Source organism: Scyliorhinus canicula, chromosome 5 (assembly GCF_902713615.1).
Source record: "Scyliorhinus canicula chromosome 5, sScyCan1.1, whole genome shotgun sequence".
Taxonomy (NCBI): domain Eukaryota; kingdom Metazoa; phylum Chordata; class Chondrichthyes; order Carcharhiniformes; family Scyliorhinidae; genus Scyliorhinus; species Scyliorhinus canicula.
Genome location: NC_052150.1, coordinates 123,952,211 through 123,969,086, shown reverse-complemented (window position 1 = coordinate 123,969,086; position 16,876 = coordinate 123,952,211). Strand labels below are relative to the sequence as shown.

At 48.3% G+C, this 16,876-nt stretch overlaps 1 protein-coding gene across 1 annotated transcript in view; it reads left to right on the top strand.

Moving 5' to 3' along the window:
* gabbr2 (gamma-aminobutyric acid (GABA) B receptor, 2) overlaps positions 1-16,876 on the top strand; it is a 1,146,382-nt gene that overhangs the window by 971,129 nt on the left and 158,377 nt on the right. Inside the window, exon 10 of the mRNA XM_038797583.1 lies at positions 2,601-2,751. Within this exon, the coding sequence (XP_038653511.1) occupies positions 2,601-2,751 (151 nt within the window). The remainder of the gene's footprint in view (positions 1-2,600; positions 2,752-16,876) is intronic.

The following is a 16,876-nucleotide window of genomic DNA, read 5'->3' as shown; positions in this document are numbered from 1 at the left end:
GCTCGCCCAACTGGCCATTGATATTGCAGCACTCAGTGAGGTTCATTCCACCGAGCAGGGATAATTGACAGAGCGTGTTGCAGAGTGTACACCTTTCTGGTCAGGGAAAGGTAAAGAAGGCCCTCTCCGGTTTTTGGACTTATGATCAAGAACTGAATTGCCAGCAGGCTTCAGAACACGCCACGATTTTTTCAAATCGACTTGTTTCCCTACAACTATCAATAGAGGATAATTAATTTGCCATCATTATTAGCATACATGCTTCTACCATAGAAGCTGATATAGCAACTAAAGATGGCTTTGAACATAAATAAAAACAGAAAATGCTGAAAAACCTCAGCAGGTCTGTGCAGAGAGAAACAGAGTTAATGTTTCAAGTCCATATACCTCTTTTTCAGAGGTAAAGAGAGGGAGAAATGTGATGGATTATATATTGTCTAAGAGGGAATGGAGAAGTTGAAGCAGAGTGGGTGGTTGATGATAGGTGGGAGTTAGGAGAGATTGCAAGAAAGATGGGTATGTCACGAGACAGAGGAAACGTTGGTGCTCTAGTCTACGCGAATGGGTCCTCCGCTCCCTTTCGAGAAGATTGGAGAGTTGGGTCCAGCAGATGATCTCTTAGACTTTGCTGAGCAGCAGGAGAATTAATAGATTCATCATGTTCTCCACCCCACTAGTGATCTGGATTGGTAGATGAATGCAGCATCTCTAGTCTGTTCGCTTTCAAAATCACAGAATCATTCAGGGCATTTTGCCTATCATGTCTGTACTGGTCCTCCAAATGAACAACTCTACAAGTTCCACCCCCCCCCCCCCCCCCCCCCCCCCCTCCCCTCCCCGTAATCTTGCACATTATTTATTTTCAGATAACAGTCTAATTCCCTTTTTAATATTTCAATTGAACTTGCCTCCACCCTACTTTCAGGCAGTGCAATCTAAACCCGAACCTCTCACTGCATAAAAATGTTTCTCCTCATATCACTGTTACTACCTTTACTAATTACTTCAAATATGTGCCCTCTCATTCTCTCTAATTCTCATTGAACTTACTCATTAAGTTTGATGCAATTGAATGACTTGCTAGACCTATTCAAAGAGCAGGTAAGCGTCAATCACATTTCAGGGGCCGGCACAGTGACTCTGTGGTTAGCACTGCTGCCTCACGGCACCCAGGACCCAGGTTTGATCACGGCCCTGTGTCACTGTCCGTGTGGAGTTTACACATTCTCCCTGTGTTTGTCTCGCCCCCACAACCCAAAGATGTGCAGGTTAGGTAGATTGACCATGCTAAATTGCACCTTAATTTGGAGAAAAAAGAATTGGGTACTCTAAATTTATTTTTTAAAACACATTGCCGTGGGTCTGGAGGCACATCTAGCCCAGAGCAGAATGGCCGATTTCCTTCCCCAATGCACGTTAATGCACTAGATTGATTTTTGTGATGGTCACCATTACTGATACTCGCACGCTTCCCACAATTTATTTAATTAAGCAAATTACTAGCCTTTTGGACTGGCCTGTCTAATGGACAGAGGACAGCAGAGAATTGAAATCAATTGGGAAATATTGTTCACAGCACGCCCAACCCTCAGAGTGAGGATTGACAAGACAAGAAAGCAGTCCAATAATATAACCACTACGTTACCATTCCTGAAGACTTTACAGTCATCTTCATTGCTTGCCAAATTTATTACTTTTGTGTCATTGGCACATTTCAAGATTATGTTCCCAACCCTATGTCCAAATCATTTATTTAAGCAAATTAAAAAAATATCTGATCAAGCACTGACTTCTTGGCATTCACGATGTTTACTTTTTATCCAATATAATCAATATTCAGTTGCCCTCTCTTTTTCTGACCATCAACAGAATTGTTGCTCTATTTAAGTACATTTCTGTTGCAAGCCTCACGTAATATGCCTTATGAAAATACTTCTGAAAACCCAACTGTGCTACATTTACTGAATTCTCTTTATCTGTACAGTTTATTTTGTATATAATTTTATTCCTGAGGCCTTCTGACATGGAAGTCCTTCCTTTTTTGCCCTCCTCTTACTTGGTTACGACAGCTAGTTTCTCAAGTGTGCTTTATGTCTCAAGATCTTTAAATAATAATCAGAGGCAATGCCTTAAGCAGAGTTATCAGCCCTTAACAGCTGTTGCTATCCAACATTCTTGTTCTGACCCCCATGGCACAACATACTCTAAACATCTGGACCACAACAAAGATAATTGAATGAGTGGGCCGAGCATTATCAGGTGAGAGTAGTTTAGTGTAGTGCAAGCGAAAGAGATGCCTGCCGAATGAAAACCACTTAATCTGCCTCACAGTGTTTGCTTTTAAAAAAACATGAAATGTATTATTTTAAAGACATAATTGAATAATGAAGCCTTGGTCAGAGCTAGAGTATGATGGCTTCTGCTTTTTGATGGTGATACATGCCTAAAAGGTGCCTTTCAAGGTTGGCAGAGCAACCAGGGCTGCTGTTTTTTTGATTTTGATGATTTGATTTAATGAACTGCATTGAATTATTCACTATGGAGTTCAGTAGACAGTACTTTTGATCATTTTAAGTTGAAATTTCTGTTTCTGCTTTCAGGTGTCGAACCTCCAAAGGACAGGACTATTATACAGCCACAGCTGCGCAAGATTTCCCTACCACTCTACAGTATTCTTTCTGCTTTGACTGTCTTAGGAATGTTCATGTCCAGTGCTTTTCTCTTCTTCAATATCAAAAATCGAAACCAGAAGTAAGGATTTTATTTACATTCTTCATGGGGAGAAAAATTAATAGAGTTATATTAAAATAAATCACATGAAAGAGTTCAGATAACATCACAAAACCCCAAATACTGCTCAAATAAGTTATGCTCCTCATCGACATTCATAATATTTAAACTACAACAAAACCTTTTTAAAAGAAAGACTTGCGGGGCAGTACGGTGGCACAGTGGTACATTGTTGCCTCACAGTGCTGAGGTCCCAGGTTCGAGCCTGGCTCTGCGTCACTTTCTGTGTGGAGTTTGCACATGGGGAGATATCAGAATGAGAGTGAACCTGATTGCCTATTTGAATTCATTTAACGCCCTATCTTCTGGGGACGATATATGTTCCCTTCCATTGCCGGCAAAATGCTGTGTTGCCGGGAATCATTACTGCTCTCCAGCAGCCGAAATAACCATGCCAGGTGTGGGTCCTGAACCCAGAACCTTGTGAGTCAGAGATGAGAGTGCTAACTGAGCCACAGCTATGAAATGAAAATGAACATCGCTTATTGTCATGAGTAGGCTTCAATGAAGTTACTGTGAAAAGCCCCTAGTCACCACATTCCTGTGCCTGTTTGGGGAGGCTGGTACAGGAATTGAACCGTGCTGCTGGCCTGCCTTAAAAGTCAGCGATTTAGCCCAGTGTGCTAAACCAGCCCCTAGCTAGCACACATGTTGAAATTTATTCTGTCTTTAACGGTTTTGAAGGCTTTCTTCACCTCTGGATCTTTTTTGCAGCAGTTGCCAGCTCCATGAAACATGCTGGAATTAACTTGCTATGATACTGTGGTTTTGGCCTATAAGTGCGTGATTTAGTTGGGAAACAAAGAACAGGATGGCACATGCCCCTTAATGTAGAAACTGTCTTCAAGTGCTTTAGAGAAGGAGAAGGTGCAAAAGAAAAATGAACAGAGATAAAGAGCATGACACAAAAGAGTTAGGAGACTGGACTAACAATTTGGTAAATAAAATTGTGAGTGGGCTTTCAAAGATATAGAGAAGTGAAGCAGCAGATTGACGTGGGGACAGGGTTCTAGAAAGTAGGTTTAAGGGAGCTTAAGGTTCTTTCAGCAGTACTGAGTGAGGGAAGCAGCGATGTACATAAAGCCAGCGGAATAGGATAGAGCATCTGTAGTAATCCACGGGAGGCAGGAGTTCCGCCACCACACCAATATTTATTTACAATAACGATATTACAGGAGCAGCTACAAGCAGTGCTGCTAGCAGTCCAGTCAACTTAAGACTGGCTCACAAAGCCTACACAGGTGATTATATGGGCCCCCTCAATGAGGGGCCATGTACGGCAGCTGGAGCAGCGCGGAGCACTCTAGCCCCGTGCTGGCCCTCTGTGGGCTACAGAATCGCTGGGCCAAGAGGCCCATTGATGGCAGGGTGAAACACTCCGGTGTTTACGCAGGCATCAACACTTAGCCGCGTTTTTGGAGAATCCCAGCCTTGATGTTTAATATTACAGTCATATCCAACATTTTTTACAATATGTTACCCTTTTCAGTTTTGCAGATGAGGAGCCATATTTTACTTGTCTAAAAAGTTAGCCAAGGGAAAGGTCATTTGTGAGGAATGGCCAACATTTTAATGGCTCAACCAAATCTCCAAATGTTTCTGTTTCATAGTCCCCCTGTTGCCTATCTCCAATATGGTCGGTAATTTTACCTTAGGCATTTGTTTCATTCTACTTCCATCTGTTTTGTAAGGTTTAGTCTGCATAATTTCTGAGAAGTTCTGTTGTTACTTTCAGCAGATATTTGACGTTCATTTTACTGAAACAATTGTTTATTCCCAAATATCCTCATTCAAAATTCACGTTATCTTCCCTTTGAATTTATATTGCTTGGAGAAATTTGCCTTTTGTGCAAAGGCTTTTGGATTGGATTGGATTGGATTTGTTTATTGTCACGTGTACCGAGGTACAGTGAAAAGTATTTTTCTGCAAGCAGCTCAACAGATCATTCAGTACATGGGAAGAAAAGAGAATTAAACAGAATTCAAGAAAATACATGAGAAAATACATTTTCCTGTAATGTTGAGAAATTCTCAGGCCAATTCTCCATGCGGATACGTTGTGTGTGATATTTTACAAGGCACAATGGTATAGAAACAATAGCAGAGGCTGATTATGCCAGGCCCCTCCTTCCTTTAAACATAGTGCACATTTCTGATGGGCACTTTGTGAAAGCATTGTGTGTTGCAACAACACCTTGTATATCATTTTCCAGCCTTAACACAGCTTCTTCAATGACTACCCATATTAATGGACATCCAGGGTTACTGGCATTGAACACCATGTGGTAGAAAATGTAAAAGCTCAGTTTCAAAGTTAATTCCAAAACCTTTGGACCGTTTCTACACGGGATCCTGCAGCATATACAGCTCAGACGTAGGCTGTTTGACTCAACTGGTTTGAACCAATGTTTATGCTTCACAAGGGCCTCCTCTTTTATTTCATCTAACCTTATCAACAAAACATCATATTCCTTTTTCCCTCATGTTAGCTTATTTCCCTTTAACTGCAATTATGCTGTTTGCCTAAACTATTCATTGTGGGAGCACGGTAGCATTGTGGATAGCACAATCGCTTCACAGCTCCAGGGTCCCAGGTTCGGTTCCGGCTTGGGTCACTGTCTGTGCGGAGTCTGCACATCCTCCCCGTGTGTGCGTGGGGGTGCTCCAGGTTCTCCGGTTTCCTCCCAGTCCAAAGATGTGCAGGTTAGGTGGATTGGCCATGATAAATTGCCCTTATTGTCCAAAATTGCCCTTAGTGTTGGGTGGGGTTACTGGGTTATGGGAATAGGGTGGAGGTGTTAACCTTGGGTAGGGTGCTCTTTCCAGGAGCCGGTGCAGACTCGATGGGCCGAATGGCCTCCTTCTGCACTGTAAATTCTATGAAAAAAAAATCTATGAAATTCCCCGTTCTAAATTTGGGGCAAATATCTTCTCTATATCAAACCGGTTAAATCTCATCATTTTAAAGATCTCTATTAAGTCACCCTTCTGGGGAAAAGAGCCCAGCCTGTTCAACTGTTCCTGTTAATTATATCCCCCCAGGTCTGGTATCAACCTTGTTAATCTTTCAACTTTTCCAAAGCATAATATAAGATGGAGATTAGAACTATGTACAGTGATCCAAATGTGGTCTAACTAAAGCATTGCATCAGTTTAATGAAAATTCAGATATTTCTGGGAATACTTGGCAGGTCAGGCATCATCTGTGGAGTGACGTGGCAGCACGGTGGCGCAATGGTAGCACTGCTGCCTCAAGGCACCGAGGACCTGGGTTCGACCACGGCCCCGGCTCACTGTCCATGTGGAGTTTTCACATTATCCCTGTGTCTGCGTGGGTCTCACCCTCAAAACCCAAAGATGTGCAGGGTAGGTAGATTGGCCAAGCTAAATTGCCCATTAATTGGAAAAAAGAATTTAAAAAGAAAATTTGTGGAGTGACAAAGTTAATGTTTCAAGCCAATGAAGCGGATTTTCCAATTCCATCAGCGGCAGGCATGTTTGTGGGCTGTATGATTTTCCATTGATCTGAAATGTTAACTATGGATGCGATCTGATTGGCCACACTTCGCCGTGGTGCAGTGTAGCCAATTACAACTGGGAGAACCTGTTCCCAGTCTTTTATTGCACTCCTGTATCATCTTGATATACTATGGAGTGTAATATGTGTTGCTCAAACCTTGGGTACTGATGAGGTCTTTTGAATCTCGATGAAGAAGACTCAAACTCGTCCAGTGGTAACAAAAGGTTTATTGAGTAACTACATCAATAATTGCATGAGTTCTTTACTTTAACATTGATACTAGTGATACGGTTGACAAGATCTAACTACAGTAACTACACTAACCATCTGAGCTAATCTGATACTCCTGCCCTTGTCACAGTCCATCCAAAAGAGAGGGAGAGAGACCCAATGTGGTTGCCTTTATACCCCTGTTGGTCCGGGCCCCTGGTGATCATGTGGTGCTACTGATTACACATTAACCTCTTATGTACATGCACATATAGAGATCATTACACCCAAGATCTTTCTGACTCGCAACACCTTGCGAGACCTAACGTGACCTGGTGGTACTTTGCAATGCAAATCTTGCCAATTGTGGATGGGATCACTTTTTGGTAAACCTACATATTAAAGTGAGACAGCTAGTCTCACTTTAATGTGCAGATTCCCGAGGTACCTGGGATTTTGGATTCAACCCCTTCGCCTAGGAGACCTTGGGTGATTGCCGTTTGGTACTGTTCTCCACAAACAGGGACCAGGTGGAATGGCATTTGTGGGGGTCTCCCAGAGGATTGGAGACCCTCAGCTGCATGCTCTTTGGGCAGGATGGTGCCCTGGCACTGTGTGTGCCACCTGGGCACCCTGGCAATGTCAGCCAGGCACTGCCAAGGTGCCTAGGTGGCACTTCCAGCTGGCATGGGCATTTCCTGGGTCCCTACAAAGGTGTATAAAAATGGTGTCTCGATCTCTTGCTACCCTGGAGAACTCTGGTGATTGGAACTACTCAGTGGGCAAAATGGGCCTATGTGCGGCCTCGGCCACGTGTTCCCCACTGAGGCCCCTGAAACAATACCTTTGTGTGAGATAGCCATGTGTTTCTTGGCGTTGCAAACTCCAGAAAACACGTGGCTAAATGCGCTCACTGCGGGACTTTGTCGGAGCCTGTAGGGCCAACCAGTGAACCTGGTTGAGCATGTGTACACACGGGTACGCACCAAGCTAATATGTCAGGCTTTAACCTCCTGCAGATAATGGATATTGCAATTCAACCAGTAATGGTGGCCTTCCTGCTGGTTGCTGCTCGAGGAGGAAGCTGCAGCGCCGAAGCGGGCAACAGTGGAGCGGGCAGTAGAGGGGCAGGTGGCAGCCTCCCAGGTTGGAGAGCCGGTTTCCCAACAGGCCAAGGAGGAGGCAGTGCCAAGGAAGCGTCGCATGAGGCCTCGTGTGTACTGGCACTGCCAGTCGTTCGAGGACCTGCCGGACCGGGCATGCCGTCGAAGACTCCAGCTGAACAGAGAGACATTGCGGCATATCTGCCAGATGATGGAACACCTAGCCCCGCGGGACTATGGGGGAGGACACCTCAAGGTGATGGTTGCCCTGAACCTCTACACCACGGGGTCCTTCCAGGCACTGAGTAGGGCCCTATCTGGGATCTCTAAGACATCAGTGCACAGCTGCATTCGCGCAGTCACGAAGGCCCCATATGCCTAGAGCCTCAATACATCCACTTCGATGTGGACCGAGCCCACCAGGAAAATTCAGCAACCCCCTACCTGCAACTCCCTCCATGATACATACTTAATACACAACGGGTGGGGGCCCAGGGTTGGCAGTAACACCAGGTCTAGTACATGTGATGAAGAATGATGATTACCCACTTTGCGATGAGGTCTGGTGCTCTGCATCGTTTCACAACATCTGACTCCTGCCCCAGGTTGCACTTTCCACAGTCCACCTGGGTAATCCATGCATGCGAGCTGGCCATTCAATCACATGGTCCCATCGGATCTCTGGGGTGGCGGTCGGGGGACAGTCGGGGGTGGGGGGGGAGTCTGAGCCATACATGGGGTCCGCACATTCCCCCCCTCCCAACCCAGACCAGTCCACCCCTCACACACATCAGACAGAGCACTGAGGCAGGTTGTAACGGTGCCAACACGTGTTTAATGTGAACAGATATATACAGATTTGTGCCCTAGACCCTATAACTAAACTCTGCCCTGCACATGTGCCAACTTAACTAGTGTCTAACTTCCTGGCCTTATGGGTCCCAACACACCTCGGTGGTTCCCCAAATGGGACAGCAGGAGTGGAGGCATCCTGCTGTGATTCCCGCCCTGCGACCTGGGTCCCCGTTGGCGGCCATGTTTTGGGGCAACTGGGCCTGGATGGGCCCGGCTGCTATTCGGGTGTTTCGGGAAGCATGGTGCCGTCCCGTTCTGCCTGCTGCCCATCAGATGCACCAGGCACAGGATGGGAGGAGACCGAGGTGCTGCGGTATTCCGGCACCTCGCTCTGTGGGAGCCACCGGCACAACCCGATCACCTCCTCCTCCCTGGGGGTGCCCAATGGCCCTTGGACTACTCCATGGGGTGGAATTGTGAGAGGAGCGGCCCCCTGAGGCTCCACCGCCACCTGGCACTGCCAGTCCTGGAGGCCCGTTCCGGTCTCAACCAGGGTCACGGCCATGGAGCACAGGGAATGGACCATCCCAGCCTGGGACTGTGCCACTTCGTGCAGTGGCTGTGCCATCACATTCTGGGTTTGTGTCACATCAGTCAGTGACTGCAACATCTCCCCCTGGAACTGGGTCGCTCTGTGTCTGTGCCATGCCAGCCAGCGTCTGGGCAATGCCGCCGATGTTCCCAGCCAGCACCTGGGCAATGCCTCCGGCGTTCCCAGCCAGCACCTAGGCAATGCCGCCGACGTTCCCAGCCAGCACCTGGGCAATGCCGCCGGCGTTCCCAGCCAGCACCTGGGCAATGCCTCCGGCGTTCCCAGCCAGCACCTAGGCAATGCCGCCGACGTTCCCAGCCAGCACCTGGGCAATGCCGCCGGCGTTCCCAGCCAGCACCTGGGCAATGCCGCCGGCGTTCCCAGCCAGTGCCTGGGCAATGCCGCCGGCATTCCCAACCAGCACCTGGGCAATGCCGCCGGCGTTCCCAGCCAGTGCCTGGGCAATGCCGCCGGCATTCCCAACCAGCACCTGGGCAATGCCGCCGGCGTTCCCAGCCAGTGCCTGGGCAATGCCGCCGGCATTCCCAACCAGCACCTGGGCAATGCTGCTGGCGTTCCCAGCCAGCGCCTGGGCAATGCCGCCGGTGTTCCCGGCCAGCGCCTGGGCAATGCCGCCGACATTCCCAGCCGGCGCCTGGGCAATGCCGCCGTCATTCCCAGCCAGGGCCTGCTGTGACTGGGTCACGCTCAGGATTGTTGCAGTGATGCCCAGATCGCTCTGGCAGATAATTGCTTGTGAGGCAGCAACCCTGTCCTGGGCCTCGGCCAGTGGCTGCACAAAATTCTCCAGGCCTTGGACATGCGGATCCATAGCCACAACCGTCACCCCCAATGCATCCATCGTGGATGCCACCAGTGCGGTGTTGGCCTGGGTGGCACGCATTGTTGGCACCACCTCCTGTTGCTGCACGCGGTTGAACTCCTCCAACTGCACCTGCAGGTACTGGATGCCCGCCGAACCCCTCATGTAGTCCCTGGCTCTGTGACTGGACGGCAGCTAGTCCCTGGGTTCAGACAGTCTTTCAACCATCTGTCCCCTCGGGTGCCTCGATCTCCACCTGCTGTACCGGAGCAGCTGTGTGGTGCACACCGGCTACTGTCCCAGGAGCCTCTTTACTTAAGTGCTCAACCTTGCTGAGTGTTTCTGGGATGATGGAGGATGTTGGAGAAAACTGTGACAGAAAATCACTGTCATCCTCCATTACGAGTTCCGGGGTCTCCGGAGTCTCTGGCCGAGGGCTGGTGTTTGGGCTGGGGGTGGGTGCGGGATTCCAGCTGCAGCACTATCTGGGAACGTGGGACACCAGATGGACCCGCCCCATCATCAGCAGGTCCTGCAAGACACAAGACAAGACGCATGATTAGAGCGCAGGCCGGAGGGGTGGTGGGGGTGGATGTGTGGGTGGTGGGTGGGGGTGGTGGTGAGGGTGCTGTGGGAATGGTGTTGAGGGGGGGATTGGCACACGTGTCAAGGGGAACAGCAACTAAGCAGGGTGTCACTTCCTCGCCCGCGGCTGTTCCTTCGGGCCGCCAGGAAAGTCCAGAGTGAATCCCGCCTGTTTTCTCGCAGGCGTGGGGACATAGCCCCATTAACAGAGAATTCTGCCCAACTTTGAAACGACTTGCGCACTATCTTGTCCCGCTAATGATCCAGTTCTTGATGTGGGTGCCACATGAAATATTCTTGGCCTCTATATATTTATGCTGACCACACAAAACACATCCTGTGCAATCAAATAATATGCACAGAGGATGACTAATATTACCTACATGATACATGGCCTCCCAAACTGCAATCCTGCAACTTGGCCAATATGTAACACTGCAGTGTGGATCAATGCCTTGCATCCAGCATTCATGCTTGAGATGTGCTTGTGGCCCACAATTCCCACATGGAGTCTGATCATTGAGCCTCCCTTTAAGCCAAGCATGGAGGGATCTGTGAAAGATACAAAGAACATTTCCATGCTTGAACCTTTGAACACTGAAACCTTATGTGATACAGCGAAAAAGGAGGAAGACCTCTAAAGCATTATAAATCAGCCAACCTTGGCGCTATTGATAGATAGAACGTCAAGATAGACCTCAGCATGCCACTCTCATTATTACTGGTAAGAACACCCTTAATAATGTTACCATTGTTTTTGAGTTCTCTATTGTACAAACACACACACAGTCATGTACAAGTGTAAGTAAATATATTAAAGTATGATTAAATGTGCTATATACAATGTAAAATATGTTATCATGGATGGTATCATTTGCTCTCGCACACTCCTACAAGGTGCCCCATGTTGCCTCACAAAGGAAGTGGATACAGGCTGTTCACTTCTCTGTCCAAACAGCATTGAGGAGCCTGTTGACTGGCCTTGTCATGTGGACACCCATTGGAGACCTCCTTCAGATGTGGCCTCTGCATCTCAACATGGACAGCTGCGGTCATTGGCAGATGCACAGCAGACAAGAGTTCTGGTAGAGGGATTGGGGAGGTGGAGGAAGATGAGAGTGCTGAGGAACTTTTGATATGTTCACCCTCCTCAGTGACATGCACTTCCCTGGGTTAGACTTCAGGTTGTGTTCATGGGGCTGGGTGCTGGTGCACAGCAGTCAACTGTTCCAGAAATCATCGTGCCAACAGTGTGACCGTCCTGTTAAGGTTGCACAACACTTCTGGGGTGGGGGCAGGGGTGGGGGATCTGCCATTCCGTAGGACTCACTTTAGGTACCTAGGGGTTCAGGTTGCCCAGGAGTGGGGTAGGGCTCCGCAGGTAAAACATTTCTAGTTTGGTGGGGAGAGTGAAAGCTGATCTGGCAAGGGGGATGGTCTCCCTCTGTCACTGGCGGGTTGGGTACAGACGATTAAAATGAACGTGTTGCCGGGATTTCTGTTTATATTTCAATGCCTGCCGATTTTCCTGCCAAAGGCTTTTTTTCAGAGAGGTTGAGGGAAGGATTACTTCATTCATAAGGGGAAGGAAGGTGGCCAGAGTTAGAAAGGTGCTGCTACAGAGGGGAAGGCAGGCAGGGGGTTTGGGGTCTTCCGAACCTGATGTATTACCACTGGGCGGCGCATGTGGAGAAGGCGCGGAGCTGGGTCAGAGGGCTTGATTCCCAGTGGGTCAGAATGGAGGAGAGTTTGTGCAGGGGGTCGGGATTGAAAGCATTAGCAACAGCGCCGCTCCCGATGGCCCCGGGGAATACTCAGGGAGTCCGGTAATAATAGCTTAATTGAAAATCTGGAGGCAGTTTCACCAACACTTCGGGTTGGGGGCAGAGTCAAGGGAAATGCCAATTCAGGGGAACCACAGATTTGAGCCAGGGAAGTGGGATGGAAATTTTCAGAAATGGGAGGCGAAGGGGATTAAGACACTAAAAGATTTGTTTCTTAGGGGTCGCTTTGCAGGATTGAAGGAGCTGGAAGCGAAGTATGGGTTGGAGCAGGGGGAAATGGTTAGATACATGCAGGTTCGAGATTTTGCCAGAAGGGAGATACAGAGCTTCCTGGTGGAGCCTGCCTCCACATTGCTGGAGGGGGTGCTGATGACAGGGGGACTGGAGAAGGGGATAGTGTCGGCGGTTCATGGAGCTATTTTGGAAGGGATCAAAGCAAAGTGGGAGGAAGAATTGGGAGAGGTTATAGAGGAGGGGGTCTGGTGTTCCGGAGAGTGAATGGCTCCACCTCATGCGCGAGATTGGGGCTGATACAGCTGAAGGTGGTATAGAGCACACCTCACGAGGGCGAGGATGAGTCGATTCTTTGAAGGAGTAGAAAATGTGTGTGAACGTTGCGGGGGGGGGGGCACTAATCACTTTCATATGTTTTGTGTGGTGATGTGCATCACTGTAAATACACAATGGGTTAATGTAAATACATGTAGACTAGCTAGACACTAGAGGGAGCATCAGAGACATCACACACACACACTCAACCAATAGATCAGTTAGATAGGACACGACCAATGGGCATTCACGATACACACAGAGGTGACACGACCACAAGAGGGCATTACACCAACTCATATATAAGGGACACCACACACATGATCTACCTCTTTCCAGTGGAGACAGTCAGTGAGTAGAGACACAGGGTTGATTTGATATCACTCCCACCACATGGATTGTAGCAGTCTGGTTAGTCAGTCTGAGTAGCTATAGTAGGATTAGCAGTAGTGTTAAACCCGAGTTATAGAAGTGTATATAGTTTAATAAACGTGTTGAAGTTATCTCCACATCTGATCCGTCCTTTGTCAAGAGCACCCCAAGGAAGCTGCTTGTGCTACACCTAGAGCATAACAAGACATGATACCACAGGAGTGAGTTTCAATCCATATTGTTACAACTCAGCAAGCAGTGACAACCAGCAACAGCAGCCAGGCAAGATGTTCGGGATTCCGATTCCACAGCAGCTCAGGTATCAAGGGAATTTCAGTGAAAACTGGCGTTGGTTCAGGCAGAGATTCGAGATCTACCTGGTAGCGTCCGACCTAGATGGCGTGGCGGATGCAGAGAAAATAAAGCTTCTACTCACCATTGCGGGTCCAGAAGCAGCTGAAATCTTCCAGACCTTCAAATGCTCAAAGGGACAAAACAAGAGCGATTTCCAGGCAGTCCTGAAAAAAGTCCAAGAATTCTGTGAGGAGAATACAAAAAAAATGGTAAAAGAAGCAGCAAAACTCACTACGAGGTAGGCTTGCAACAGAAATCTGCAGTTTTGAATTGCAACCATCTTGGTAAAGGTGCTGCACATGCGCAGTGGAGAAAAAGGCCCCCAGTAAAGGAACAGCGATATGAGCATGATCAGTCGCTTCCTATGACCTGCATCATGACATCAGAGGCCCCAGACCACGCCCACTTAAAGGGGAAATGATTCAAAACTCGAAAAAAAAAATCTTAAAGCCGTAAAACAAGATTCTTTCACCTGGAACGACAGCACAATGCCTGAAATTCAACCAGTAGCTGAAAGTAACCTCCGCAGAACCCTGCAACAAGCAGTTAGCACCGCCCAAAGAGATGATTCAGTCCTTGAATACTATGACACCGACCTTTATTTCTTCTCTGGACATCGCAAGCCCAATGCCAGCTCCAACACAAACAGTGATGATATGGTCATAGAAGACTATGACTCAGATGAACCTTTCACCTTGGGAGGCTACCCCAGTACCAAATATGAACCACAACTAGACGTGTTGTACATTCAAGACTCCGATGACGAGTTTTTTGAATTTGAGGATCTTCAGCCCAGCACATATGGCATCCCGACTTGTGAGTGCAGGGTTATGCTGCGGCCTGATACCGAGAGACAGAGAGTGGTACGAGCCCACAGAGAGCGGCCTGCTGCCACACACAGCGTGGTCCATGTACTTCTAAGGGTTCCCGACTCTACGAAAGAAGACACGCAAGACTCCACACCGCAGTCCTTGCCTGAACAAGAAGTGACTCCAGTGTCACAAGCCTCCACAGCGAGCTTGTGGACAGACTTCACGATTGCAGAAACGCAAGACTCCAGAGTACAGTCCTTGCAGGCACAAGACCATGAGGATCTAGCAACCACCTCTGACCAACGAGCAGCAGACTATGCAAGTCTGCCATGCTCAAGCCAACAGCAAGAAGACCATGATGGTCTATCATGCTCCAGTGCAGAACAATAGCGAGACAATGACGGTCCACCCACATTGTTTGCGCCACCAAATGAAGAATCTGACAATTTACCCAACTCAGGTGAAACAGACCAGACTCCAGATGGTGAGCAACCAAACGCCAACACTGATTCAAGTAAGTCGGACTTGACTCCAGACAGGGAGTGCCGCAACCTCAGTGACGGCACATTCAAGGTGACAGCAGATGCCACAACGCACACTGACACGAGTAACTGTGTGACAGACTCGTATTATCCACAGAGTGTGGTCCTTGAGTGCAGCGAACACAACATCACGACATCTGAATACCATATCAAAGACAACAACACGACGCATACCAACGACAAAGACTACATCAATGGAACTACGACTGGTACGACATGATACAACTCTGCCCATGAGGGACACTGTTACTGCTCAGCTCAGTACATACCATGGCTGGAAGATGCATCTTCCCAATTCACGTGTGCCTCACTACCAACAGGCAACCTGGCTTTCAGGACAGATGCCATCCAACATCGCTATCACAAGCATCAGAAGGAAAAAAAAGGCTCCAAATCAGACAACAAAGTGATTTGATCACTTCTTGGTTCCTTATGCACAGGGACACTGATGGCGTTCACAAGGACATGCCACCGTCAAAATCACCAACTCACCAACCCAATAAGAATGACATTCAACCATGATAATGGGTTTTGGACTTACACATATGATTTGGATTATTGTTTAATCACTATTCTCATGACCTTAACTTATCTACCTGTTTTGTGATCAATTTTCTTAGTGCACAGAAAATATGCAACATATAAAAAAGGGGGGGATGTGGTGATGTGCATCACTGTAAATACACAAGGGGTTAATGTACCTACATGTAGACTAGCTAGAATGGTCACGATGGGAAGCCAGGAGGCAGAATTCCTATAACACTGCTGGTGTTATTGCAAAGAACCTCAGCAAAGCCTGCTCATTGGAAAATCAGGTTCCCAACCTGAAAGTCATCCTGCCATTCTGGCAGAATTAAATCCGTAAGATTTCACCCCACAGTGCTCAATACTGCTATTGTTCAAAAGTGGCATTCATAAAATGGTTGACTGTTTACTATTGGCTGATAAAATTACTGGTAAATGACATGAACATTTGCTACAGTTGGTCAGAAAGCAGGCTCATAAAAGATCATCAATTTATTTTGGTAGAATGTCCATTAGCAATGTAATATGATAATTGCATACACAAGGAATGATAGCTCAAAACAAAAGATTTAACTTCCATATTATCATTAACACAGCATCCCCAAAAGTCAATGCGGATAACCTCTGACAAATGTTCAGCTGTACCTGTTGGGAAGTTGAATTGCTCAGAGATCACAGATAATGGGTCAGGTCTTTCATTTTTGCAATCCTGACAGGTGCCTGCAACCTAAGAGACATATCTCAGGCCTGCTAATTGGGGGAGAAACTGCAGGAGATGTTGCACACTCTGGGCATTGTGGAGCCCTCCTGCAGAAACACATGGGTCTTGATCAACCAATCTCGCTCTGTAAGGGACATAAACAGTACCATTTTAAAACCAAATGCTGAGGTAGGCCCTGGACTTTGGTCAACTACAGACCAGCAGAACTTTTCTTATTGTGCACATTGACTTGCCTGTAATTCCCAGGCAGGATTATATTGTTTTGTGGTGTCATTTTGAAGGGGCGGGGCCTAAAGACAGCAACAAATCCGGCTCCACAGAGAATGGGTTGTCCTGGGGCGGGATTCTCCACCCCCCCCCCCCCCCCCCCCCCCCCCCCCGCTGGGTCGGAGAATCACCGGGGGGGGGGCGGCGTGAATCCCACTCCGATGCCGACTGACGAGTTCCCTGGCACCGGTTTTCGGGCGGGGATCACGCCACGCCTGTCAGGGGCCGTTGACAGTGGCCCCCCAGCAATTCTCCGGGCCCCGGTGGGCCGAGCGGCCGCCCGTTGAAATGGACGTGGTCCATCCCGACGGGACCTGGCTTGGAGGACGGTTAGCGGGGTCCTCGGGGGAGGGGGGGGGATCCGGAATCCGGGGCCTCCACGGTGGCCTGGCCCGCAATCAGGGCCCACCGATCTGCGGGCGGGCCTGTGCCGTGGGGGCACTCTTACCCTCCACGCCGGCCTTTGTTAGGCTCCGCGATGGCTGCCACAGAGAAGAAACCCGCTGCTCATGCGCAGGAAACACAACAGCGG